The sequence below is a fragment of the Camelina sativa genome, chromosome 6, assembly GCF_000633955.1.
Source record: "Camelina sativa cultivar DH55 chromosome 6, Cs, whole genome shotgun sequence".
Taxonomy (NCBI): domain Eukaryota; kingdom Viridiplantae; phylum Streptophyta; class Magnoliopsida; order Brassicales; family Brassicaceae; genus Camelina; species Camelina sativa.
Window position 1 is genome coordinate 15,795,894 of NC_025690.1, and position 27,921 is coordinate 15,823,814.

A 27,921-nucleotide genomic window follows, 5' to 3' on the forward strand; every position below is an offset into this window, starting at 1 on the left:
CAGCAAAAGTGCCCGGTACAATGGACGTCTGTGAACTGAGCAGCATATATCTCTCATCTTACAGTAATACTTCAAGAGAAGATAAAAGCAGGTAACAAATTTCTAGATATATACTCTGTCTTTGAATTAGCTGCCAAAAAAAAGAACAAAACATAAAGAAATTTACATACAGCACTTAAACATGTATAATACCAGAGTTTGGTAAGTTTCAGAATTGATTTCCCTAAACTCTCGTTAAATCTGATGAATACAGATAAAAATCAAGAACAAACCAAATAACAAAGCCAAAAGTAGCCCTGTGAATGAGTTCTAGAGCCTCCCCTACTCTTCCATGCCAAATCAAACCCACTATACCTTATAAACCCCATCAGTTTCTTTCTCAACTATATATAAACCAGTTGAATAGCTATGCAGGCAGTCATTTTACACAAGACTCGAGCTATAAAAAGGAAAAGAAAGATACCATCTCGCTGTGATTCACAGTTATGTCCTTAATGTCTTAACAATATCACGCCAATCCATTTTAAAATGCATTGAACACAACAGCCCACTTACTTAAGATTGAACATAGAATAAAATTGACTGAATAATTGGTGGGTTGAGCCAGGCCCGTGCAGTAGTGCAACGCATGGGCGACTCCCGAAAGCTCAGATAGCAAGCTATCCTGGCGAGCTTTCACCCTTAAAAAATAGAGTTAATATCGTGCAAGTCGATGACGAGCATATCAGATATTAAACTGATAAGAACAGATACTACACTTGATCTTAGCCAAAAGGCCGAGAAAGGTATGATTTGAAAGTAATGCTCGGCTTTTTATTTATACTACCAAGGTTATGACCAACTATCTTTAACTTGTCGATGTGGGACTTTAGATAATAAGATTCTTTACACAATCTATGTGCAAAGTAAACCGCCTATTTTAAAGACAATATCTATTTGCTCAAGCTGCATCAACGCTCTTTAAACAAAACATAAAGAAACAGCAGCTTCTAAACACGCATAAAACCAGAGTTTGATAAGCTTCAGAATTGATTTCCCTTTTAACAAACGAAATAACAAAACCAAACGTAGCCCTGTGAATGAGTTGTAGAGCCTTCTCTACTCTCCCATGCCAAACCAATCCCAGGATATCGTATAATCCCCCATATATCAGTTTCTTTCTGAACTATATAAGCCAGTTGAATAGCTGTGTAGGCAGCCATTTTACACATGACTCGAAAAAAAAGATAAAGCCATCTTGTTGATTCACAGGTATGCCCTTATCACGTCTTATCAATATCATGCCAATCCATATACATATTTTTTAATTGCATTAATCACCACAGCCCACTTACTTTAAGTTCCTTATGTAATACTATAAGATCTCGTGTGTTGTGTTCATAGAAAAGGACTTACCTTTGTTGATGCAAAACCATATCACAATTTAAATATAAAGAGCCTCACCAAGGCAATAGACCTGAGAAGTAACTCACTAAGACCACAGAACTGATCATAAGACAAACAAAACATTCATTTTTTCCAAAATTTAAGGACCAAACATAAATACATCAGATTGTAGTCATACGCACGCTGTTTACTAAAACAGCTTTGGATCAACCCAACCCAACACAACGTTGTCGTTTGTACTTTGTCCAAAAGAAAAAGACTAAAACCACAATCCAAATCCGGATTAGTCGCCGTCACGATTCCATCATTGATGACGTCTAAATGTAATCACACATCTGTAGATAAGGGATACATCCCAATAGCGTCTAGGTTTAGAGCAGTTTCCAGATTTTGACTTTCAAGAATGCAATCATTTTGACTGTTACTTTGACTTTCTTTTTGGTTCATATGTATTTAGTCCATTCTTTCTAATACTATTCTCCACGTGCTCATTTACGTTCCAAAAGTCAATAAAAAATCACGAAGCCACCAATGAAAAAATTATGTGCAACTAAAGATTTTTAAAACATTTTATAACTGGAATACATTTGGCAGACCAAAGAGAATTATTAGTTTTATTTAACAAAAATGTGACTTGTCGGTTACCAAACCAAAGAAAATGCGACTGTTAGTAGTCTAGTCTATAATATCTTAACATGTTGTTGTCCTTGTCAAACCAGCAATGCTGCTTAGATTTATTTGAATAGAAAGTTTTTAAACGACTTACCTTTTTTTGGGTCAAATAAAAAAAAGTCAACTACTCTGAAACCTTCTTTATTTTTGCTTATAAATACATTACTCCATGAATACGTTACAAAAGATCTTACTCTCCTTCTCACATTTTCTAGGTGAACCAACAAACCAACCAAAACCTAAAAAAAATCTCTACTTCGCTCTGTCGTGTTCTTTTCTCTTCTCGACATACAACAATCAGAATAAGAAACATGAAGAGAGACCGGTACGATTACGAAGAATCCGTGAAGCATATAGACATTGTGAAAAGTCTAATGATGTTATCTCAGAGTTTTGTTGTCAAACAAATCGATGTAAAGCAATCTACCGGAAGCAAAACCAATCATAACAACCACTTCGAATGCAAAACGTGTAACCGGAAGTTTGATTCGTTCCAAGCTCTCGGAGGTCATAGAGCTAGCCACAAGAAACCTAAGATGAGCGTTGACCAAGAACAGGTGAAGCATCGTAACAATGAGAATGATATGCACAAGTGTTCAATCTGCGATCAAATTTTTGGTACCGGTCAAGCTCTAGGCGGTCATATGAGAAAGCATAGAGCGAGCATGATGACCGAACAATCGGTTATCCCTTCTCCTCTTGTTTATTCCAGACCGGTTTTGAATCGATGCAGTAGCAGCAAGAAGATCTTGGACTTGAATCTAACTCCATTGGAGAATGATCTTGTGTTTATCTTTGGGAAGAATTTGGTTCCGCAAATTGATTTGAAGTTTGTGAATTAGTAGGCTTTTTCATTTATTTAATTTTTGTAATTTTTCTCTCTTGCCAAACATTATTTCATTCTTTATGTCATGTATGTAAAACACAATCTGTTTGAATAAATTATTTGAATTCTTTCAATGAGTGATAAAATATTAATTGTTCAATCAGGACTATTTTCGAACCTACACCAAACACACCCATTCACAATAAAACAGATTTCAATTTAAGGCTTCGGTAAACACTTAACTCCTAACATACGAGACCAGGCTCCCTCACTAAAACCTTTTAACATGGATGGTATAAAAGTCGTACCAGTTTCAGAGTATAATTCAATAAGAAGAAGATCATTGGTGTGCTACTGATAAACTGATATATTAGATGTCAGAGAATCCATCCCGGAAAATATGGAATTTGAATTGTGTCCTTCAGGACACTATACCATTAGGGGGAAAGAGAGAAATTCAAAGAATACGTAGAAACACCAACATCTCATAAAAGCAAAAGAAGATTGATTTCTTTTCCTTTTTTTTTGTTCTTTCCAAAGGTAAAAAAAAATACCATACGTCTCTTTTCACTAGCTGGATTCTTGATGGCCACTAGCCGCAACATGCTGATTTCTGAGTAGCTTGCGATGTTCCTGCACCTTGGTCCGATTGGTTGATTTTGATTGTTTGTGGCTACAAAATGATAAGAACAATCCGGCCATGTTAAAATCGTTGATACACACCGTAATTGTGATTTTACTCAATACTTCAGGGATTTATCTTGGGATACTAAAGCTCTAAACTTGTTACTCTATAGATCCTAATTGCAATGTATGATGATGATGAGGGTGATAATAAAATCTAAAGCTCAAACGTACCTCAGCCTTTGCATCAGTATCTGCAAGTCTTTGCTTAATGTCTTTAGCAATTGAGAAGAAAACTTCTTCAACGTTTAAGTTAGTCTTGGCACTCTGCAAGAGAAAACTCATCGAGGTTAACCAAAACAAAATCATACGATTAGTAGGAGAAAAAATCAAATCGAGAACCACAACGTTCAGTCTCGAAAAACTTGATTCCGTATTCATCTGCAAGAGCTTGGCCCTTAGATGTTGGCACAGCCTGGAGAAACAAAACAAATCGGTGTATCAGCCAAAGAAAAAAGAAAAAACATAAAATAGACTAGTACGAAGATACAAGGGAAGGGTGAAAGAGAGACTGACTCTTTTGCTTTCATCCATATCAGCTTTGTTCCCAACTAAAATCTTGTTGACATTATCAGAAGCGTGCTGCTCAATGTTACGGATCCAATTCCTGATGTCTGGAGTTGAAGAAAAACAAAGGATTGAAAGGATCGAAGAGAAGAGATTAGTTGAATAGATATAAAAAAAAACAGACTGGGAAAATATGAACTTTAGAACTAATTGCAAAGTACAAGGGCCTAGAACAGAACTAATCAGACTGCAATGTAAAAGCTAAGAAAGTCAGTACTGTTGAAAGATGATTCATCAGTGACATCATACACAAGCAAAATGCCCATGGCTCCACGGTAGTAAGCTGCAATAAGAACAAACCAATTAGGTGAATAATTCAGAAACGATGCATAAACAAGTAAACAACAGTTACGAGAAACTGAAAAGCAAAGGGGCATATCCTAAAGCAAAATCGAAGACACACCAGTTGTGATAGTGCGGAACCGCTCCTGTCCTGCAGTATCCCAGATCTGCAACTTAATTCTCTTCCCATCGAGCTCTATAGTCCTTATCTTGAAATCAATACTGTCAAATACAAAACACAACTTAAGTGGGGGGGAACAGACAACCACATAGGGAACGTGTTAACAGACAATGACATACCCAATAGTTGTAATGAAACTGGTTGTAAACGAGCCATCAGAGAAACGTAAGAGGAGGCAACTCTTACCCACACCTGGTACAAGAGATATACAAAGAAGAGACTTTTGAATAAACCATTGGAACATCATGAAAACAGTTACAGCTATCAATAAAAAGGAAACAATCAATAAATTTGTCTCAAGGGGGTACATACAATGTTAAGACCTAGTCTAAACCATTTGCGACAAATTCTGAATCAACATACATTCTAAGCTGATGAAATTCAAATAAGTGTAATATGTGTTACTAAATCACATTATGGACTAATCGTAAATGGACGATCCAAAATCTCAAAGCGTATCAACAAGGGAATCATGAGAAAGGTAAAGAAACGGACTGAATGAAAAATGCAAGGAACAAAGGCAAAAGATGACGATCTGAATGATGAAGGAAACATACCGCTGTCTCCGATCAACAGAAGTTTAATGAGGTAATCGTAATCAGCACGAGCTCTAGCAGGAGGAGCAGCCATCTCTTACACAAAATCAAAGTTCTAGCTGGATAAACAAATCAACACTGGTACGTAAGCCATAGGGAGAGACAAATTCAAATCGAGAATCATGAACGTATAAAACACTGAAAAAAAAATCGAAAGGGAGAAGAAGTACCAGATCTAACTCAGGGAAGACGAATCGTCGGAACGGAGCAAGACAGTCACCGGACGGGCGTTGAATTGTTTTTTTATTCTTCTCCCGATCGGATTTTTTCGGAGATTCAGAAGAGTTTTTTTTTTTTTTTTTTTTNTGGTTTGAGAGAAGAAGGAGAAGGAGAGGGAATAGATCTGGACCGTTAGATCTTGTTCGTGATGGAGATCTGTGTTTTAGCCGGGCGCGTGGTCTTCGGTTACGGTTTTGATAAAACACTTAATACGTTGCCGTTTTGATATATATTTTTGAATAACGGGCCTTGGGCTACTTTTGTGTGCGACAAATCTATGATTTTAGCACCCAACCCAACAGAAATTATCCAAATCGGAATACGCGACTCAACTTGTGCGATACGAGATATTGATGGCTTCTTTTTTTTTAACTTAGCGTGTGCGTCAAAGGATCCAAACAAAAAGTTGAAAGCATGCATCTTACTTAACCCGTACTGGTTAAGAGGGAAATGTGCGTAATTTTCAGTTGAAAACAATATTACGAGCTAATGGTTTAGTTAACCCTGTTGTGTTGTTTGACGGGGTGGTTCCGATCCAAAACTTTTGTGGCATATTATTTCGTTGACTTTCAATAGTTCTTTTCATAGTTTAAGCAACTAAAAGGTTTTTAAAAGTTGATTGCATCCCTTCATTTGTAAATCAACGTATAAACTTGAACTGGCATAATCCTCCAACAAACTCACAACGTGACGCAAAGGTGAAAGGTTAGGCAAAAAGAGAGAGTTGATCGATTGACAAATTGGTAAAGATGATTGAAAATATGAAAAATAATGTCGTCGGTGTCAAGCAAAATAGTCAGGCCAAGAATAAAGCGTTGGATAGGGATATTCTTACAATGATCCTACGTAGCATCTACTGTATTGCATGAGCATCCGTTACTCAACCCCATCCAACGATCATCCTCTGCGTACAGGTCCACAGGTTCACTTTCGGACCAACCAATAAGTGAATGACACGACGTAAGCCTTTTCTAAATTACGCGATCTAGTTTCCTTTTTCCGTATGGATACGATACGAAGAGTGTTTTCCATCGACATTAAAGGAAACTTTAACCATTAAGTGAAATCATATATTTTCCAGATTTGTTTTGAATGTAAATTTCCAATTACTGTAAAACCTTTATAAATTAATACTTTATAAATTAATAATCACTATAAATTAATAAATTTTGCTGGTCCCAAGTCGGGTTATTGTCAATAATGCTTTATAAATATTACAAGTTCAATTCCTAAACCATAAAATTTATAACATCCGAAAGTTTAATCTTATGTTGCTATAATTGTTCCAATTCATAATTTAAAAAAAAAAATAAACAATTAAAAATATATCTATAAATTAATAATTATTAATTTACACTATAAAATAATAATTATTAATTTATAGATAAATTAATATTATTATAAATTAATAAAACGTTTTGGTCCCAACATTATTAATTTATAGAGGTTTTACTGTAGTACGTCGAGTGTGATCGTTTTGTTTAATGTTTTATCCAAAGTCAGAAACATGATATCCAATATATATATTATCCAACACCGTTGTATTTAAGGAAATCTAAATTTACGCAATTAATTAGGATACTGTTTATCCAAATTTATCCAGTTTTTGTGGATAATCATATCTACATTATCCAAATTTTTAACAATAAAAAAATACATTATCCAAATTCTTGCCAAAATAAATAAGTCAGAAACATATTATTATCCAACACCGTACATTCGAACTTATTGGCTGCAAATGGTATTTATTTGGGAACACACACGTGTATATTAGTAGGACAAACATAATTACAGTATATTGTTTTTTATTTACAAAAAAAATCATAAACGGTGCTTAGTTGCTTGTAATAATGTCAAAAACGAAATATTCATGAGTTGTAAACGAGAAACAGAATAAAATAACAATTTGAATATAACCAAAATCACTAGTGATTTTCTTTTCCAAAGATTATTGTTACCAGAATAATTATAAGTAACTAATTTATTTTTTTGTGACATCATTGTTATAAAAAAACTATTTTATTATATATTGACATCCTATACGTATATATTTTTCGTTTGAATTAGAGAAAGAAAAAAGAAAACGAATATTCACTTGACAGATTACATATGCTTTTCTTTTAATTGCAGTTTGTAATCCACCGACAGATAAAAATCAAGATGTTGTCGTCATAAATCTGAACACGAATATTTCCAGTGCACTCGCTAGCACCTGATCTCAGCTCTATCTCTTAAGCATATTCCCTATTTAACTGTAGCTAACGGAGACTTAACGTGGACTCCTCGCAATCCGAGTCACGTAGCCAGACCTTACGTTGACCCCACCGCCGTTAGGAATTCCGTCTATATCTCTTTCTCTATCATCCAATAATATTTCGACATGTTTACACAAGTCGGATCAGGACATATTCCAAAAGTAAAGAGATTTTATTTTTATTTGGTAATGCATTTTATTTATTAATTATTTTTCCTTCCAAAATATTAATATTCATGGAGCCTTCAAATAGCACAGAAACAGAGAGAGAGAACAGAGCGGGAACGCGTCTAGTTCTATACAGCTTTCTAATCTCCTTTAGCTTTCCTCTCTCTCTCTCTCTCTCTCTCTCTCTCTCTTTACATCGGTGTGTGCTTCTTCTCGGTTTCACTCTTCTTGAGATCTGTGCCTTTGTTTCTTTTTCATTCAAACGCTTTTGCTCTCGGTAGATTTGTTCACTTCGCTCAGGTACGGATTTCGAAATGCTCTTCAATCAGATTTGTTCTTTCTTTCATCACCAGGTTTCTAGTGTTTGTGTTGGTTGTCTTAATCTGCTTAGATAAACAATGAGAGATAGCTTATAGGGGGGCTTTGTAATCTGTAGATCTGAGTTGGGTTCGAAAAAGATTCACACTTTTTGATTTCTAGATACTCAAAACTTCATAAATGGGAAAAATGTTTGCTAGTTTCTCTCAAAAGCGCATTGCTGATTATCTGAAGATGATTCTAGAGAGTGCCCTGTTTTTTTATGTATATATGAAAGAAAAAAATCGATCTTTTTGCGTGACTTTATATACACATGTCGGAACGGTTTTTGTCGGTGATTACATTTAAGGATTGATGAACTGCTGCAAAACCTCTGAAAAAAAAGACAAAAAAACTGCTGCAAAACAAAATATGCGTTTATTGGACGTTTCTGTAACTTTCCTTTTTTTTATTTAGATTTTGTATCTTGTGTCTATGTGTCCACCATTGCGTTGTGGTGTATTCAATTGTTTGCTTAATCAAAAACTTCCTCAGGTGCTAAAGATAAATGTCGGTTCCGGGATTCGTTATTGTTGAGATGTAGATCTAAGGGGAATCATAACATTTGTAAAAGATCTAGGGCCATAATTTTGTCTTCTTTCAGAGATTTATGTATTGCAATGTGCATTGTTTTTTGCAGCAAAATGGCGCCACCGATTGAGATTGCTGCCAAAAGCTATGTTGAGAAACATGTTGCACTTCCTACCCTTAATGAGAGGATACTTTCTTCCATGAGCCACAGATCAGTTGCTGCACACCCATGGCATGATCTTGAGATTGGTAAGTTACACGTAAAGGTTTCTTCTTTCTTTTCTTTTCTTTTTATTTTTTTTGGTTCTAAGATAATTACATTGTTTCATAATATTGAGTTATTGACTCTATACATTTTACTTTTCATTTCTTTTGTTTTCTAGGACCTGAAGCCCCAATTATCTTCAACTGTGTAAGTATTTTGCTTATTATGTTCTTGATACTTGGCAAGCAAAAGATCTGAATATATTTTCTTAGATCTGTATGCGTATTGGGAGATGCTTCACTTGTGTACTATTTCCACAGCATTTACGTACTTGTATCATTCACTCAAAGAAAAATTCAAATGCTGTATTTTTTGGGACCAGATCGAGCCTGGTGTAGGATATGAATGATGTCCATTGCCTGATTAGGAAACCAATTTAATCATTGAGATATTTATCTCGGAATTATTATTGTAGGTGGTTGAGATAGGAAAAGGGAGCAAGGTGAAGTATGAACTCGACAAAACTACGGGTCTCATTAAGGTAACTTAAATGCAGCAACTTTCTTCACTGTCCTTTTGCACTATTAAAGAAGGCACTATTGTTTATACAGTACATCTATTGTCAGGTCGATCGTATTCTTTACTCATCTGTCGTTTACCCACACAACTATGGGTTCATTCCGCGTACTCTTTGTGAGGACAGTGACCCTATTGATGTTCTCGTCATCATGCAGGTAACCTCTTTTTCATACAATTTTGAGAACCTTTATAATTCATTACATAATGTTTCTTGTTCCGTTTTGATTTGTGCGTCTGATAAGCTTTGAAGAAGTTCAACTCATAGCTATAGACTCTACTGTATAACTGTGAATCCTAAGGATGAATGTAGCAGATCAGAAATGTTGTGTGTCGATTAGAGAGCAACTAGTGAGGAATAGGCTTGTAAAGGTGTCTTAGCATATTCTTTAGAGTGTGGATTTCTAGTGTTAAGTTTGGAATTTCAATTCTCTTACAAATCAAGCTTCTCTGGTTTGGTGAAATTGAATAACAGAAGCAGTTTCACAGCTTCTGTTCTTATTAGCATCACCCTGTTTCTCAGTCTGTCTTATTTGACCGGTAGAAAACACATCCATGTGAATCATGTTGATTTTTGTCCTACAGGAACCAGTGATCCCAGGATGCTTTCTTCGGGCCAAAGCTATTGGTCTTATGCCAATGATTGATCAGGTTAAAAAACTAACATCCTTCAATGTCTATATCATCATTATGTCACCATGAAAGTAACAGAGAATAAACTAGATGCTCTTTCTGCTTTAAAAGGGTGAGAAAGACGACAAGATTATTGCCGTCTGCGCTGACGATCCAGAGTATCGTCATTACAACGACATCAGTGAGCTTCCTCCTCATCGTATGGCTGAGATCCGTCGTTTCTTTGAAGACTGTGAGTGTTCTTTCTTCACCTTCTTTGAAACTTTTGTATGGTTAAAGACTTAAAGTTGAGATGAGATTAATCCGATTTGAAAATGTTTAAACCGAAACGAAGCCAAAACATACACTTCAGCCTATATGAGACTCATATTCTTGGATTGTTGTTGCAGATAAGAAAAACGAGAACAAGGAAGTAGCCGTTAACGACTTCCTTCCCGCAACAGCAGCTTACGACGCAGTTCAGCATTCCATGTAAGAGCAGCCTTCATAACACAGACTGTTACAAAATTCATATTCATACACTATTGACATTTTTAACTGATAACTCTTATGTACACATGTAGGGATCTCTATGCGGACTACGTCGTGGAGAACCTGAGACGTTGATTGACCAATCCAAGCAATGGAATGAGAGCTTACAACTCCATTATTCACATTTGTTTTCTTGACAGATGTGAAAGGTGTAAACACAACTATAAATATACATATAAAAATGTTAGGGGTTCTCAAAGGATATATAGTTGTGTATATCCGCTGATGAATCCGGTCCGGTAGATGATGCCGATAATTCGAAGACTAGAAAAGGGCTTTTACCCAATTCTGTTCTATCACTTTCTTTTTTTTTTTTTTTTTTTTTTTTTTTTTTTTNTCATTTCCTATATCTTGATTAAATTTTTTCTTTTCTTTTGAGTTCTTCTTATATTAAATCTTTTATACATCCATAATAGTAGTCATAGACAAAAGAAAAGAATTACTTCGATATGTCATCCATAATGAAACCTTATTTTCATTAGTTCACAAAGTATTCACTATTTAAACGAGGATTCTACTTTAAAAAGCTTATGAAACATGCATATTTAGGCTTACCAATGGTTGTGTACTAAAGTAGGATTAGTCTGCTATAAATTCACAATACCATTCATCATTACGGACTAAATAAATATGCATTATTGCGGCCTAAAAATATCTCCGTAATAATACGTACTTGAACAAAAAATTCTTATCATCGTAATTTCATAGTACCAATGTTATAGTGCATATACTATAGTTAGAGGCATTGCTTACCAAAACATTGTTACGCATGCTCTGATCCGGAAGGTATGATCCAACCATTCAAAGTCATTAGCAAATTCCAAGTTGCTTCAATCTTTGTTTAGCCAACAAAAATCAATTCCATTCACAAAAAATCAAATAGGATGCGTGTAATAGAATATTACCAATTTAGCCTCCACTTTTTCTGATATTTGCCGGCTTACCCACGTTTACCTTTTCTATGAACCGTCATCGTAAACCAAAAACCCTTTCCTATCCCTAAAACCCGAGAGGCCGAGACCGAGCGAGAGTATCTTTTTTTCTCTTCTTTAGGGTAAAAGAAGGACGAATTTGAAGAAGAAGAAGAAGAGGATCGATTCGTTTGATTCAACGATGAGCTCTTTCAATGGAAACAGCAACATCGACAACCTCCTACTCCAAACCCTACTTGGACGTCTCCAAATTCGTCCCCCCAACTCCCATTTCCTCTCTCAATCCCTAGATGACCTACTCTTCAAATCCGACGACAGCGACGGCGATGATGACGGAGAAGGACAGACCAGTCTCGACAGAGAAGAAGCTAGGCTCGAGAAAGAGCTAATCCGAGTCATCGTCTCCGGTCGAAGCGATTCTCTTAAGCCGAATTCAGGACAAGCCGTGACAGTCAACGAACACCACATCTGCGTTGGGTTTCACGAGGATGAGGAATCTGATTACCGTGTTTGGGAGTGGCATGGTCATATCATGTTGTTCGATGAAGAGAATGGGTACACCCCTGAGTATATCTACGGGAATTACTTCGAGAGGTTGCCTGTGAAGCTTCCTAACCGCCGTGTAGACAAGGAGAAGAAGGAAGTGAAAGAAGAGGAGGTTGAGAATTTGGGGCTTAGAGAGTTGATCGATGTTGGAGACGACGCTGCTCGTGGTAGGATTCTTCATAGGAACAACATCAACATCGGTTCCTCAAGGTTGCTTTCTTATATTAACTCCTTTCTTATAACTTTTTATCATTCTGTGTTATGTCAGTTCCTGTGAATTCTGTTTCAAGTAAGTCTTAGGATAGTATGATGATTCCATAAGTTAACTTTAAGACTACAAGTTTAGTGAGTAATGTAACAGTGGCTATTGGTTTTGGGATTATTTAGTTGTTTATTGATGATCTAATGTTGGCTAATCAAAGTCTTGGGTCATGTATAGAGTATGTATGCAGTGAGAAATATAACAATGGCTCACATGTTTTTTTTGTTGTTAGCGACCTGCCCTTAAATTCTGTTTTGATCAATACCATAAGAGAACTTCAGCACATGTTGTTTTCTAGAATGAAGTTACAGGTTGGGCCAATGTTTAGTTGTGTAGTTTGCAGATAGTTGTTTCCCATAATTTGATAAAACTGCATCGTTCTTACAAAGAATGCTTTCTGTAAACTGTTGTACCCTTGCTTGCTTGGCCTTCAGTGCTGTCCATTGATCTTCAGATATCCATTTTTACATTACCTATTGAGAGTTCTAAGACGATCAAGCAATACTATTACTAGTGCTTGGATCTTATTCTTGCTTCTTCATATTCCATTCGCATACCCTTCCTCTTCCAAGTCTCTGTTAGATTTCCCTATTGTCTCACTTTAGATCCCAACTGTAACTTGATTATTTTGCGTTTCCATAATCAAAATGTTTGAATCGATCGCTGAATTTATGTGGGTTCATGTGATATTGGCAGGGTCTAAGTTCCTAAGAGCGTCGTGGCAGTGAGAGGTCACATTGTTCGGGAAGATTTCAGATGTGTGAAACAACTCGCGACAACAAAACATAAAGTGCTGGTGGATTTACGGGTTCTGCTCAGTTCTATTTATACCTGGAAATCCATTTGGTGAAGCTGTTCTTTTTGAGAAGTTTTATCTGAAGTTGTTTCTGAACCAAATTTACAGTACCTGCTAATGAACAGAGAAAAGATTACAGAATCATGGTCATCGAACTCCGAAGCTTTTAACGTTTCCCATGTTTGTCTATTTTACGTTCTTTGCTTAAATCATATATTTTGCTCATATTCCTCCAATTCTGCTTGTGTTTCTAATTATTCCTGAAATGAACTCTAACACCTTGGGACGTCAAACATCTTCAGCCTCACACACCAAATCGAGAAAGCGATGTTGATTAAGCTTTAAAGCCACAGATGAACGTTCAAAGCATAGATATGTTTTAAGACAAAGCACGTTTATGCGCAAACATAACTCAATAACATGAGTCGTTAACCACTAAATTCAATGAAAGTATGCAATTTTGATCCACACACCACCCTTTGCTTAAATTAAATTGTCACTTTTTAAAAAAAAAAATGTCAAAACTGAATCATGAATCTGAGAACAACATCATTAACACTCTTTAGAATCTTAATCAAAAATTAAATTGTGTAAAATATACAATGTACATGTATCCAGGGCAACAACATTATGAGGTTCACTTGCCCGTGATGAATGGGTGAGCTAATGCTTGTGACACTGTAAGTCTCTTTTGAGGATCAAGTGTGAAAATTTTGTCGAGAAGATTCCTGAAATTAACCAACACCTTGGGATCTTCATCCTCATAACGACGTCTAATTACTGAACCTAAATCTTTTGGTTAATGTTTACCATCATTCTCCTTACTGTCTTTCCAGTAACACCATCCTCCTCTGTACCATAGAAGCATAGGTCCTGATCAAAGTGCTGATCGATAAATGCTCCTTTGCGAAGCATCTTTTTAGGGAAGGGGCCTTTGAGTTCCATATGAAGGCGTAACATATCATTGTTAATGGAGCCAGGGAACATAATTTTCCCGCTATAAAGTTCATACAGACAGCAACCAACTGACCACATATCTAACGGATGGTCGTAGGCTAAGCCAAGAATGATTTCTGGAGCTCTGTAGAAGCGACTAGCAAGATATGGTGTAAGTTCGTTTTCACCAGCAAACATTGCACTACCAAAGTCACAAAGCTTTAACATGTTCCTTCCCTCGTTCACCAGTATGTTGTCAGGCTTTATATCGCAGTGAAGAACCCCACAGTTCTTGAGATGTTTAAGTGATATGAATAACTGCTCAGCATACAATCTAACATCAGATAGTTGTAGACCAACGTTGACACCAATCTTCCTTCACAACTTTACGGAGATTCAAATGAAGAGACTCAAACACCAAGCAAAGGTGGTTCCTATACTTGAAAGTCGAAAGAAGACGAACGCAGTGGTGCTTATTCTCTGGGTCAGAACCAGCTAGCTTGTTCAATATCCGTATCTCAGCCTGGCCGGCCTTATGCATTGTCTCATTGTTCCGGATAATTTTTATAGCCACTTCCTCAGGTTCAGATTCTTCAGCTTTTGTGTCTTTTGCCCGCACCACGGTAGAGAAGACACCTTTCCCATGAGTAGCCATGATTTCATATCTGTTATCAAGTAGTTCACCAAGTTGATAACTGTAATAACCTTCTGAATCATCCCAATTATCATTGAGTCCACTCCTTACAAAAGGAAGAAGGCCATTATTACCTTTACGAGTACCAGCAGCTGGAGACTCACCAAAGATATCATCAATGAACATATCACTCTTTGGGCTGTCTTCCCCAAGCCCTACGGAAGCTAGTGTCCTATCTGATGAGTCTGATATTACAAGCCGCGCAGGTGATTCACAAACTGCCGATGATAGCTTGGCGACTTCATTATCTACAACATCAATACCCACCTCAGCTTTAGATTTTTTAACTGTAGAAGCAACATGCCCTAGAGTACCACCACTTCCAAGANAATTTTTATAGCCACTTCCTCAGGTTCAGATTCTTCAGCTTTTGTGTCTTTTGCCCGCACCACGGTAGAGAAGACACCTTTCCCATGAGTAGCCATGATTTCATATCTGTTATCAAGTAGTTCACCAAGTTGATAACTGTAATAACCTTCTGAATCATCCCAATTATCATTGAGTCCACTCCTTACAAAAGGAAGAAGGCCATTATTACCTTTACGAGTACCAGCAGCTGGAGACTCACCAAAGATATCATCAATGAACATATCACTCTTTGGGCTGTCTTCCCCAAGCCCTACGGAAGCTAGTGTCCTATCTGATGAGTCTGATATTACAAGCCGCGCAGGTGATTCACAAACTGCCGATGATAGCTTGGCGACTTCATTATCTACAACATCAATACCCACCTCAGCTTTAGATTTTTTAACTGTAGAAGCAACATGCCCTAGAGTACCACCACTTCCAAGAGCATCTGCCACAATAGAGGACTGCTCCAACTCTTTCTTACGTTTCTCCAATATCTCTTGCGTTTTCCTCCTGCTTTGCTCAATTCTTTTCAAGTCTTCAGCTTCTTGATCAAAAAACCAAACAAGATCTTTACCGTTATCATCATTGCCATCAGTTTTGGACCTTTCTCCGTTAGTATCATGGCCCTCCTTTAGATCAGAACTTGAGCTTCTTATCTCTAAGTCATCCTCTGCATCATGTCTTGAGTGTTTTTGCCTCACTTCACCATATCCATCAGTTTTGGACCTTTCTCCGTTAGTATCATGGCCCTCCTTTAGTGAAATTGAGCTTATTATCTCTAAGTCATCCTCTGCACCATGTCTTGATGAGTGTTTTTGCCTCACTTCACCATATCCATCATCAACACTTCTATGCTTCTCCCGATCACTCCAACTCTCTCCTTCCTCTATCCCTATCTTTCTCCCTCCGTCTCTCTCTTTCATTCTCCCTCCCCGTATCCCTGGCTTTATCTCTACTCCTCCCGCCTCTGTCGTTGTCTCTATCCCTCTCTCCTCTGCTGCTATCTCTATGATCACTGCTTCTTCCCCTCTCTAATCTCTTGTTCGAAATCTCCCCTTCCTCCATCTCAAGTTCACCACCGTTCCCAACTCCGGAAGGATCCGGACAGCCCCGTCTTAAACAAATATGGGACCTCTGTCAAATTTTTAAAATACCTAAAAACCTTTAATAAATTTTTTTTTTTGAAAAAATTGGACCTTTTTGCTTAAAATTTTTTTTTAATATTTGGGATGGACCCATGGTATTTGCCTACTCTGCCATGGGGTAGAGACGGCCCTGGATCCGGAGAAACATACTCTTCATCTACGTATTGAACTTTATCATCATCACGATGGTGACTGTGTTGATGCTTGTGATGATGATGGTGCTTGTACCGCTTCGAAGATTTAACGACTTCATCAGGCGAAGAAGACGACCGATGGTGCTTGCGGTGGTTTGATTCCACATGCTTATCGCTCCCCATCAGATCGTCCGAAAAGTGTTAAACAATCGCAAAGTTAGGGTTTAGGTTCTCAGATTTTGTCGCGGGCTCTCAATTTGTGTATAACAACAACAAGACTTCCATAAATCGTCACCTATTTATAGAAAAAAAGTTACACACAAGGCAAATTAAAATCGGGACCGTCTATTTTAAAACCCATAATGACACGAAAGAAAGGGCCCAGGCCCATCAAGAATAATGATTATAAAGAAATCACGTCCGTTCATTCAAAACCGTACCGATGTATGACACGTAATCAATCCGCGTGAAACTTAAGTAACCAATGAAAAGCCAGCACAACCCTCTATATAAATAAATCGCTGCTCTCATTCATCTCTTCATTGATTAGTCTTTGATTTCATTTTACTCTTCAACAAAAATTTCTCAATTTTGTTAGTTTCTCTCTTAAGTCATCATCAATGGCACCAAAGGCGGCGGAGAAGAAACCGGCAGAGAAGAAGCCGGCAGGAGAGAAAGCACCGACGGAGAAGCGACCAAAGGCGGAGAAGAAGATAACGAACGAAGGAGGAAGCGAGAAGAAATCGAAGAAGAAATCGAAGAAGAGCATAGAGACTTACAAGATCTACATCTTCAAGGTCCTGAAGCAAGTTCATCCCGACGTCGGGATCTCAGGGAAAGCGATGGGGATCATGAACAGTTTCATCAACGACATATTCGAGAAACTCGCCCAGGAATCGTCTAAGCTCGCGAGGTACAACAAGAAGCCGACGATCACTTCTCGGGAAATCCAGACGGCGGTTAGGCTCGTGTTACCCGGAGAGCTCGCGAAACACGCCGTTTCTGAAGGGACTAAGGCGGTTACCAAATTCACTAGCTCTTAGAGAGAGGGTTTTTGGAATTGATATTTGATTAGTGATATTGTTTTTATATGGATTAGGCTTCTTTGTTAATTTGTGTGGTGGCTTTTGAAACAGTTTCAATTTACGCTAAATAAAAAAAGCTTTTGATTTGTCAAATTTCTCTGAATCGTCTGCAGATGATTGATGTTAAGGTTTTTCAACTGGGCCTATTTGAGACCCATTATCGTAAAAAAAAATAACAAGGCCCATGAATAAAGAAGAGTATTAAGTACGTTACCCATGTGGAAAGTTATGATTCGCCCCAAGTTAGGTGGCCACGTCTCTGTCTCCTCATCTTGACCTTTCTATCTTTAATATAAAAAGCTCTCTGGCTTCGATCTCATTTATCTAAATCCCGTTTCGTCTCAGATTCGCTTATTTCCTTTTGTCGTGATTTCGATTTTTCGGATAATGGGTCGTTCTCTCTGATTCCAATGATCCGAGTTTAGTTTTGTCTCCTTAGATCTCTCTGCATATTTGTTTGATTGGATTTACAAAAGGGTTGTGTTTGATTTGAATTATCTTGGGGGGGGGGGGGATTAGTAAGNTTTTCAAATGGGCCTATTTGAGACCCATTATCGTTAAAAAAATAACAAGGCCCATGAATAAAGAAGAGTATTAAGTACGTTACGCATGTGGAAAGTTATGATTAGCCCCAAGTTAGGTGGCCACGTCTATGTCTCCCTCATCTTGACCTTTCTTTTGCTTCTTTCTTAATATAAAAAGCTTTCTTGTTCGATCCCCTCATTTATCTAATCCCGTTTCGTCTCAGATTCGCTTTTTTTGTTTTCCTTTTGTCGTGATTTCGATTTTTCGGATAATGGGTCGTTCTCTTTGATTCCAATGATCCGAGTTTAGTTTTGTCGCCTGAGATCTCTCTGTATATTTGTTGTATTGGATTTATAGAAAGAGGTTGTGTTTGATTTGAATTATTTTAGGGGATTATAAGGGGTTTCGAAGAGCATAAGTTTACAAAAATGCGGGTGTCCTCTGAGATACTCCTCCTTTCTTTGGTTCCCGCGTTGACCTTTTATCATTCTGGTTTGAGTTCTAATCGTTTGAAACCTCTTCAGAAGAGTGATTGGCGTGGTAATCTTAGTTAAAGTTTCGCCCTTTTTTCCCTAATTTGTCTCCTTTTTTTTTTGTTTCTTAGATCTTCGTCGTCCTCGTCTACACCATTTTCCTAGCTCGGATTAAGCTAATCGTGTACAAGATCTCTTTCTTTCGGATAATTTTTAGCCACTGGTTCGATCTTTCGGTGTTTTCTTTTTGACGTTTCGTGTGCCAAGATTTGCGACGCAAGAGGTACATATATGAAGTTCTTGTTCATTTGATTAAACTATTCTGTCGCTGATGGTAGTTTGAATTATTTGTTTGTTGCAGTTGATTTTTTTGGATATGAGCTCTGTTTTTGATTTCAAAGATGCAGAGTCTCACCTTGAGAGCAGCTCTGCTTCCAGTTCCAATAAATATTCTAATGGCTCAAAGCATGTCTCTTGTCTTGGAGGATCTGATGATGCCCAAGAGTCTGATGGTGATGATAGTAGTGGTTTTATACACCAAAATGTGATTGATGAATCTAAAAAAGACAAGGCGATCATCACCGAACCCATTCCTGAGTCTTTACCTCTCGATTCTTTGGATGATGAAACTGAAGACAAGAACCTTGCGACCGCATTACAAGACATGTTCTCTGAGAGTGTAAGCGACCCTATCTTTTTAGTTGTTGTTGTTGTTGTTTCTGTTCTATTGCCTTTGTCTTGTTTTGCGTACGATGTGTTGTTGTGCGAGATTAAAAGTATCTTTATACTGTTATACAGTATATCGCTGACGTGCAAGTTTCTGTGAGTAATCATAGATATGCTTCCTATTAGCCTTGTGACCGTGGCTGTTTCCATCATATGTTGGTTGTTGCTTACAACATCTAGAACCAACCCTTTAGTCAATAGTGGTAGATGTACAAAGGAGTTGCGTTACAAAGCATCTCTAGCCAAATCAAGGACATAGATGATGGAGTACAATTCCTCAATGGTTGTAGCTTATCAATGTCTTTTTCTGTTTCTGATGTAATTAGTAGAGAAACGCTATTTATGTTGGCTGCTTCTGATTTTTGTTTCTTGTCATATTCTTCAACAGATGACTGAGGTTACTCTGATTCCTGCCATTAAAGGTGCTCGAGAAAAGCATGGCAAGTCACTCCAGAAACTGCATGTGTCATGGGCTGAAGATGTGTATGATCCTCCGCCCTCCATTGTCTCTCACACAAGAAGCAAGAAACAGCAACCCCAGAAATCAAAGAGCAAAGACAACCTGAAGAAGAACGGAAAGAAAGGACAAAAGGGAAGCAGCAACTCCCGTGGCAGCAAAGACAAGAAGCAGACTTCTTCTCGCAGCAGCAAATACAATCGTGATGATAAGTTTGATTGGGCGACACAAGTGTCTATCATAGCTGCATCTTCTTGAATCTGTGTGACATGGCCAAGGCACTTGCGTCTTCCTTACTCTCTCCTTCTCCCTCGCCCTCTCTTCTCTTGTTTATAAATAAAAATATTTTGGTGTGAAAGACTTTTTTTTGAGCTTCAGGAACGTCTTTTGTTATTCGTACGGATGTTTTGATTTTACACGAATTATCACTATTATTGTGAAGCTTTTTCCTCTCCACTTTTTTACCAAATCAAATATTTCAAAACTTTTGTAAAATCTGACAGATCTTGTATTTCCAAAAAACTTCCATCAATACTTGTTGCATTAATGCAAGCGTTCGTAACTTTTAGCCATCAGTTGCTAATTTAGTTGACCAGACAGTGCAATGGAAGTGTAGGAAGGAACAACATAGTATCATATGCTTTGACTTTTAACTTTATTATATTTGCTTCTTCTTTTTAATTCTTTCCTTTACAAAATATCTCACTAGGTCTGAAACCTATCCTGTGTCAACCCTAAGTTCTAATATGCTTCTCTGTTAAGAGCTTGTACAAAAAAAATAACAGAGGTACACAAGAAATGACCCTTCTGCAAAAAGAAAACAAGCGTGGGGTTTTTAAAGGGCCGAGAAAGCAAAAAAAGGAAAGATCCCAAATACCAAAATCCAAGATGAAGCTTCAAAAAAAATCTTCCATGAAAGATGATGATATCAGATGGGTGAAGTTGTTTCTGAAAAATTCGGAACTTTCTTCTCGAGCATTGATGTTCCCTTGAAGACTGTAAGTTGCACTTCTCTCTGGTACTTCTCTAACTGCAAACACAAACACACACCATTGTTAATCCTCTTTTAACCATTTTTGTAACCAGACTGCGCAACCATTAAAGATCCAGGAAAAATTTCCCGGGCCAAACTTAACGTACTTGATGTTCAGTCATCTTTGTGAAGCCAAATTTCTTTATCCAGATAGACTCGGCTTCTTCAGCTGCTGGGAGAAGCAAGTTCTCAACATTCAGAGAGGAAAGAAGATTCTCAACGCAAGCAAACAGGCCTTGAAAGTAGCCCTATAGAACCATTAACCAAATTGGTTTTGTTACGAGTTATAAAAACAAGCGAATCTGACACAGTAAATAAACATGGGATGTACAAAAGCTTACCCTTCCCTGATACTCTTGGCTTGTAGCTACCATCGGAAGTTCTGCAACTTTCTGACCAAATATCCTAAGCAGTGCGGCANGATAAGTTTGATTGGGCGACACAAGTGTCTATCATAGCTGCATCTTCTTGAATCTGTGTGACATGGCCAAGGCACTTGCGTCTTCCTTACTCTCTCCTTCTCCCTCGCCCTCTCTTCTCTTGTTTATAAATAAAAATATTTTGGTGTGAAAGACTTTTTTTTGAGCTTCAGGAACGTCTTTTGTTATTCGTACGGATGTTTTGATTTTACACGAATTATCACTATTATTGTGAAGCTTTTTCCTCTCCACTTTTTTACCAAATCAAATATTTCAAAACTTTTGTAAAATCTGACAGATCTTGTATTTCCAAAAAACTTCCATCAATACTTGTTGCATTAATGCAAGCGTTCGTAACTTTTAGCCATCAGTTGCTAATTTAGTTGACCAGACAGTGCAATGGAAGTGTAGGAAGGAACAACATAGTATCATATGCTTTGACTTTTAACTTTATTATATTTGCTTCTTCTTTTTAATTCTTTCCTTTACAAAATATCTCACTAGGTCTGAAACCTATCCTGTGTCAACCCTAAGTTCTAATATGCTTCTCTGTTAAGAGCTTGTACAAAAAAAATAACAGAGGTACACAAGAAATGACCCTTCTGCAAAAAGAAAACAAGCGTGGGGTTTTTAAAGGGCCGAGAAAGCAAAAAAAGGAAAGATCCCAAATACCAAAATCCAAGATGAAGCTTCAAAAAAAATCTTCCATGAAAGATGATGATATCAGATGGGTGAAGTTGTTTCTGAAAAATTCGGAACTTTCTTCTCGAGCATTGATGTTCCCTTGAAGACTGTAAGTTGCACTTCTCTCTGGTACTTCTCTAACTGCAAACACAAACACACACCATTGTTAATCCTCTTTTAACCATTTTTGTAACCAGACTGCGCAACCATTAAAGATCCAGGAAAAATTTCCCGGGCCAAACTTAACGTACTTGATGTTCAGTCATCTTTGTGAAGCCAAATTTCTTTATCCAGATAGACTCGGCTTCTTCAGCTGCTGGGAGAAGCAAGTTCTCAACATTCAGAGAGGAAAGAAGATTCTCAACGCAAGCAAACAGGCCTTGAAAGTAGCCCTATAGAACCATTAACCAAATTGGTTTTGTTACGAGTTATAAAAACAAGCGAATCTGACACAGTAAATAAACATGGAATGTACAAAAGCTTACCCTTCCCTGATACTCTTGGCTTGTAGCTACCATCGGAAGTTCTGCAACTTTCTGACCAAATATCCTAAGCAGTGCGGCAGAAACAACAAGGGAACTAAAAATGCAGCCAAAAAAAAAAACAATTAGGAAAATCTAGAGATGGTGAAAGAAGCACAGAGAAAGAAAGATAAAATGCATCAAGAACACAAGCATACTTCACCATCAGGACCAAGCAATACATTCCTCCAAACTCCTGGCCTGATATATTTCTCCTGCAAACATGTTGCAAGAGTTACCGGGATGATCAATTACTATAAACATATGAATGAACGAGGAACTTAAATCTGAGTTTATCACAGTACCGCTTACCCATAAACCATGACAGGAATGAGATCACGACCAGACGTTGCCACAATGGGATCAAAACAATCCTGAAAAGTAAACTCGTTCGCTAATCAGTTAATAAAATAAATTTACAAGCCAGACAATACACAAACTGATTTGAGCACATTTTTAAGTCTAAGCATACCCTGAAGATAGCAGCTGCTCGTGAAAGTAAGGGTAGATGCTCTGGGTATCGACTTTTTCCTCTAAGCATCCTCCATTCCACAATATCTCCGTTGTCAATATATATTCCTTTTTCTCTGTATTTTCTGCTTATTGTGTCTAACAAAAGCGAGGGAATTGTTTGTGGCCCACATGAAGCAGAGCTTTGAAGAACTGTGTGAATCCTGCTGCAGTCACTACAGCAGAACCATTTATCTTGGGGGATTCCCTACAGCATTCAGGAAAGAAGTTGAGAGAGGTTCAATGAACTCGTGAACACAGACCACCAACATTACATGACTTACTTTCAAATCACAAAGCTCATTTTCCCTGAGACAACCGACATGGTACTCTTTCTCACACTTCAAAGAAAACATGAAAAATGACCATTAGACAAGATAGACGTGGTTAAAGAAAATCTTGGATAAGAAACTTAACAACAATACCTACCTGGTCACAGAGAATAACTGTCCTATCATCAAATTTCCCAATGCTAAAATCATGTGACCTATCAGAAATGGCGAGAACGAATANTAACTAATTTGAGCACATTTTTAAGTCTAAGGCTCTAAGCATACCCTGAAGATAGCAGCTGCTCGTGAAAGTAAGGGTAGATGCTCTGGGTATCGACTTTTTCCTCTAAGCATCCTCCATTCCACAATATCTCCGTTGTCAATATATATTCCTTTTTCTCTGTATTTTCTGCTTATTGTGTCTAACAAAAGCGAGGGAATTGTTTGTGGCCCACATGAAGCAGAGCTTTGAAGAACTGTGTGAATCCTGCTGCAGTCACTACAGCAGAACCATTTATCTTGGGGGATTCCCTACAGCATTCAGGAAAGAAGTTGAGAGAGGTTCAATGAACTCGTGAACACAGACCACCAACATTACATGACTTACTTTCAAATCACAAAGCTCATTTTCCCTGAGACAACCGACATGGTACTCTTTCTCACACTTCAAAGAAAACATGAAAAATGACCATTAGACAAGATAGACGTGGTTAAAGAAAATCTTGGATAAGAAACTTAACAACAATACCTACCTGGTCACAGAGAATAACTGTCCTATCATCAAATTTCCCAATGCTAAAATCATGTGACCTATCAGAAATGGCGAGAACGAATAAACAGAGTGGAGAACACGTATCTGCACACTAAAACTAAAAGTATGTAATGTATCCAACCAACCTGCAGAACACGCAACCACCAATTTCGTTTCCTGGTGCCTTGACAACTCTTGTTAGTCTTATAACTATGGGTTTTAAATTAGGATTAGCAGAAGTGGCTGTTTTAAAAGAGATAGGTCCATCATTGCAGCTTGAACAGTACCAAGTACCTTCAGGCATTGATTGAAATTTCAAGCATACTGCATATGAAAAGGGCCACAAAGTATTAGAACCAGTGAACAACCCTAGAGCTGATAACAAAGCAATGCTGATTTTGCAAATCATCTTTAAGAAATTATTTTAGAACTGAAGGCATTTATCATATTTCATTATGCTTGAGAGAAATTTCTTAAAATATGTGCTTAAAGATTAAGTTGTACATTCGCAGTAGAATGAACAAGCAAGTCTACTCTCCTTTAACAGTAACGAATACCCACCTGTATGAAATGCTTGAGGACATCCAGCACAGAGTAGCAAATCTCCACCATAGCCACAAATAGAACACATGTCATCGCTCTCACCAGTTGTAATGACATGTTCCCCACCCGCCAATGACTCGGCTATATCATGCAATGACAATCCCGAAGATACGAGGATATGACGATAACTGCAACAGAATTAGAAACTTCAGATATGTCTTACAACATTAGTGCAAAAACACATCGTTAGTAGATAACTCACGGTTGTCGTCTACCAGCCATTCCAGCATGTGCTTCGAATTGTGAAGGACTAATCTGTTGTTCAGAAAGATGATAAATATCTGTCATTATACTTGAAGAAAGAATGAGCCTAAGGGCCAATTTACATAGTCACTGCATCCAGCATGTTACCTCTGTATCGCAGCAGCTACATACTATGCCACTTCCTTGCTTGTAACCCTGCAGAAGTTTCTGCGAGAAAAACAAGTGTCAGCAAAACCATTCAGACTTAAATTTGCAAAAAGAATAAATAGAGTTATTCAATTAAGCCCACGATTACAGACCTTTGATTTCCAATAGTAAGCCAATTCAGTCCCATCGGGTAGCCCATTTGGCAAAAACAGCAACCGGTGTAAATCAAAGTCCCTACAAAGATATGATTGCAATTTTTATTCATCACCCGTGGGATCGCATTTAGAGAATAAATGTGAACAAGAATAGCCAAATAATGAGGTTCAAAAAAGCAATACAAACCTCTTCGATTTACCGCGTCCAGAAACTTTCTTATGGCAGCCAATACCAAACATATGAGAGGTATGCCTACAGTATTAACAACCAAGTAAATTTTCTATGTTATGGCAAACGAATTGTCAATAGGTAATACTCAGAGTAATCAATATCTAAGCAAGAAAATTTGAGGACCGTACTTCTTTTCTTTTGGCTTATGTTCGTGTCGTGTGTCCTTTATACAGATTTTCTCTCTAAAATAATTGTTCTCTGGAAAACATGGAGTAGTGCTTTGACTCTCATCAAGAGACCAATCAGAACCAGGATAACTGCAACTTTCACAATGGTAACTTAGGCCATGTTAACCTTCTTATAAAAATAAACAATAGATAACAAAGGATCCAAGTGTCGCTGAATGTCATCTTCAAATACAAATCTTTGGAAATTTCAGATCAAGTAATAACACAAGTAGGGGGGGTCAAAGTACCTGACAAGGGATTGAAACGAATGATCCACGATATAATTGCTAACATCTTCAGCCATGTTATTATCCTGCTGGAAACTTTCTGAAGATCAGAATAGCAAGTCAGCTATGTCCAATCAGAAAGTAGCAGAATACACAGGAGAATCCAGGGAAACCACTTTCAAAATACTGAAATATTTCCAAGCAAACTAAATCCACCAGGCAACTTAGATACCTTTCAAAACCTGAAAGCTATCCTCGTTCAGAGCAGAACCAGCCAAATTCCTTATCACATCCTCGACAACATCAAACGGTGCAATCTTCAGCTCTTGAACTAAGTTATAAACCGACCTTCCATTCTCCAAATATATGTGCTTATTAGGGTGTTTCTTTTTCACACCAGCATGCCTCTCGAACTGATTAGCACTTAGAACCTTCCCACAAAACGAAATATGACATAGTTAAAAGACTGTGAAATTGCACCTAGCATCCTAATACAACCACACAAGAAATTTATGAAGAACAAACTTACTTTGGAGAAATCGCATGCAGTACAGCCACACAAATACCCACCCGAGTAGATTATCCCTTGAAGCTCTCTCTAAAGACCATTAAAAGTGATATAAGAACATATATATATAACACCTCTACAAATTATCATAACAAATCCAACCCCAAAAACGTGAACTTTACCGGAGGTGAGGTTGAAAAGTACTTCACCCGAGCACCATCGAGAATACCCGTCAACAATAGGTTCTTCACATTAGATGCGAAGTTGGTAAAGACAATCCTCTTCGAGGGTTTCACACCTAAAGTCGAAGAAGCTACATTCGAAGGAGAACCCTCCCAAGTATACTCAATCATGGGCAAACCACAGAAACCCTCATTTCGTTTACTGAGCTTAAACGTGATTTTAGTAATCCCGGTTGTGCTAAGATGCTTTGGAATCTCCCTTACGAAACAAGACGGCACATCATCACTCGACTGCGAGCTATCTGCTAACGATGCTGCGCCATATTCACTCTGTTTCTCGTCGTTGTCGTCGCTGCTTAGAGTGTCATCGGAAACAGAGCAAGACCCAACGCGGTCACCTGAACTCGATTTAGCAGGATTGCTAGTGATATCGCGAAAACTAGAGGCAATATCAACGGGAGACAGGACTGGGTTTGATATTTCAGACCTGATGTCATCGTTTGAAGCTTCCTTGGCTTGTCTCTTGTTAGAATAAAGCTCTCCTTGTTGTTGTTCTTGTACACTATCTTCTTCTTCAAAACACACACGGTCTCTCTTTAATCCTTTCTTCAGTTCTGAACTCTCTTCCACCATATCTCCTTCCATTGTAAAATTGCTCAAGTTTCACACAATGGCGTTTCAATCCGTAAAACATGTAGTGCCTGGGGTCTCAATCCCAAATCGGAGAAAAGATGCGATTTTTTTTTTTTTTTTAAATATAAAAATCAACTGGGAGAAACGTATGGATTTGTTGAGTAAGACATAGTCACATATGTATATATGAATCAAATGAAAATATTCATAGCGATACTCGTAAGAAGAACAAAACGGGGTGGATTGGATTGGGAACCCTAAGCTCGACCATAATCGACGGTTGGGGAAGATGAAAATTGTGGATCTAAGATTTGCAAGAAAACGATTAGAAAAATCGATTTTGGAGACAAAATCCAAAGGTAGGAGAAGACGAATTAGGGTTAGGGTTTTTGGGAAGTGATATAAAGAAGAGGAGGGAAAAGAGCGAGAGAGAGGACGTGTTACGCGGCAACGAACCAGAACGAAAAGCTCTCTCTATTAGCGGTCCCTTCTTTTTTTTTTTTTTTTTTTTTTTTTTTNTTTTAAATGAGAGAGAGAGAGAGAGAAGAGAGATGAAGAAGAAGACAAAAGCAAGATTAAAACGATGATGCATTTTATAGGTTTCCAAATAAGAAAACTTATCCGATTAAAAAATATATATATATACCTTATCCTAATACTCAAAATATTTTAAATAACATCACACAATGTAATGGTCGATAAATATGTAGAATCAATAGATTTTAACAGCTTTTTAAGATATTTTATTGGTGGAAATTTTTTTTAAAAAAATTATACATATGGTGGAATAATTGAAATTTTTTATTTAGCGGGACAACTGGAATTTTTTTATTTTCTAGTGTTGAGTTGAGGTGAGTTCGATCCTCTCCAGTCTCCATCACATCCTTTAAAAATTACTTAAGAGTAAATTTGCGATTCGTATTGGTTATTGTACATAGTACTA

The 27,921-nt window shown here is 37.5% G+C and overlaps 7 protein-coding genes and 1 pseudogene across 12 annotated transcripts; 5 read left to right on the forward strand and 3 right to left on the reverse strand.

Annotated features, from left to right (window-relative positions):
- Positions 2,232-3,018, forward strand: LOC104791628 (zinc finger protein ZAT11-like). Its single transcript, XM_010517556.2, has one exon. It carries the CDS (start codon positions 2,370-2,372, stop codon positions 2,898-2,900), a length of 531 nt encoding a protein of 176 aa, XP_010515858.1. The 5' UTR covers positions 2,232-2,369; the 3' UTR covers positions 2,901-3,018.
- Positions 3,234-5,576, reverse strand: LOC104791629 (ras-related protein RABE1a). Of its 2 annotated transcripts, none has more exons than XM_019246792.1 (9): positions 5,365-5,576; positions 5,156-5,230; positions 4,718-4,790; positions 4,539-4,639; positions 4,353-4,418; positions 4,085-4,182; positions 3,921-3,983; positions 3,743-3,835; positions 3,234-3,557 (listed from the first exon to the last, which is right to left on the reverse strand). In XM_019246792.1, exons 2-9 carry the CDS (start codon positions 5,226-5,228, stop codon positions 3,477-3,479), a joined length of 648 nt encoding a protein of 215 aa, XP_019102337.1. In that variant the 5' UTR covers positions 5,229-5,230; positions 5,365-5,576; the 3' UTR covers positions 3,234-3,476. The 2 variants fall into 2 exon arrangements, with proteins under 2 accessions (XP_019102337.1, XP_010515859.1); XM_010517557.2 differs by having other exon boundaries at positions 5,156-5,253; positions 5,365-5,575.
- On the forward strand, positions 7,923-10,969 carry LOC104791630 (soluble inorganic pyrophosphatase 4). Its single transcript, XM_010517558.1, has 9 exons — positions 7,923-8,135; positions 8,833-8,972; positions 9,107-9,135; positions 9,404-9,469; positions 9,555-9,662; positions 10,090-10,155; positions 10,249-10,369; positions 10,527-10,608; positions 10,701-10,969. The coding sequence occupies exons 2-9, from the start codon at positions 8,837-8,839 to the stop codon at positions 10,741-10,743; spliced, it is 651 nt and encodes a 216-aa protein (XP_010515860.1). The 5' UTR covers positions 7,923-8,135; positions 8,833-8,836; the 3' UTR covers positions 10,744-10,969.
- On the forward strand, positions 11,649-13,440 carry LOC104791631. Its single transcript, XM_010517560.2, has 2 exons — positions 11,649-12,356; positions 13,105-13,440. The coding sequence occupies exons 1-2, from the start codon at positions 11,782-11,784 to the stop codon at positions 13,109-13,111; spliced, it is 582 nt and encodes a 193-aa protein (XP_010515862.1). The 5' UTR covers positions 11,649-11,781; the 3' UTR covers positions 13,112-13,440.
- LOC104791633 lies at positions 13,818-16,872 on the reverse strand (annotated as a pseudogene).
- Positions 16,970-17,645, forward strand: LOC104791632 (histone H2B.4-like). The gene has a single exon (XM_010517561.2). The coding sequence runs from the start codon at positions 17,085-17,087 to the stop codon at positions 17,505-17,507; it is 423 nt and encodes a 140-aa protein (XP_010515863.1). The 5' UTR covers positions 16,970-17,084; the 3' UTR covers positions 17,508-17,645.
- On the forward strand, positions 17,861-21,433 carry LOC104791634. 4 transcript variants are annotated; one of them, XM_010517563.2, is made up of 4 exons: positions 17,861-17,968; positions 18,679-18,830; positions 18,909-19,226; positions 19,662-20,186. In XM_010517563.2, the coding sequence occupies exons 3-4, from the start codon at positions 18,924-18,926 to the stop codon at positions 19,986-19,988; spliced, it is 630 nt and encodes a 209-aa protein (XP_010515865.1). In that variant the 5' UTR covers positions 17,861-17,968; positions 18,679-18,830; positions 18,909-18,923; the 3' UTR covers positions 19,989-20,186. The 4 variants fall into 4 exon arrangements, with proteins under 4 accessions (XP_010515865.1, XP_010515866.1, XP_010515864.1 ...); XM_010517562.2 differs by lacking the exon at positions 17,861-17,968 and adding an exon at positions 21,191-21,433 and having other exon boundaries at positions 18,207-18,830; positions 19,662-19,943; XM_019246793.1 differs by lacking the exon at positions 17,861-17,968 and adding an exon at positions 18,208-18,566.
- LOC104791636 lies at positions 21,616-27,493 on the reverse strand. Of its 2 annotated transcripts, none has more exons than XM_010517567.2 (19): positions 26,346-27,493; positions 26,185-26,253; positions 25,888-26,086; positions 25,677-25,755; positions 25,390-25,524; positions 25,217-25,282; positions 25,027-25,108; positions 24,875-24,934; positions 24,726-24,778; positions 24,482-24,651; positions 24,067-24,244; positions 23,922-23,979; positions 23,777-23,833; positions 23,455-23,700; positions 22,700-22,761; positions 22,546-22,602; positions 22,352-22,445; positions 22,118-22,258; positions 21,616-22,007 (listed from the first exon to the last, which is right to left on the reverse strand). In XM_010517567.2, exons 1-19 carry the CDS (start codon positions 26,988-26,990, stop codon positions 21,906-21,908), a joined length of 2,553 nt encoding a protein of 850 aa, XP_010515869.2. In that variant the 5' UTR covers positions 26,991-27,493; the 3' UTR covers positions 21,616-21,905. The 2 variants fall into 2 exon arrangements, with proteins under 2 accessions (XP_010515869.2, XP_010515870.1); XM_010517568.2 differs by having other exon boundaries at positions 25,390-25,518; positions 26,346-27,492.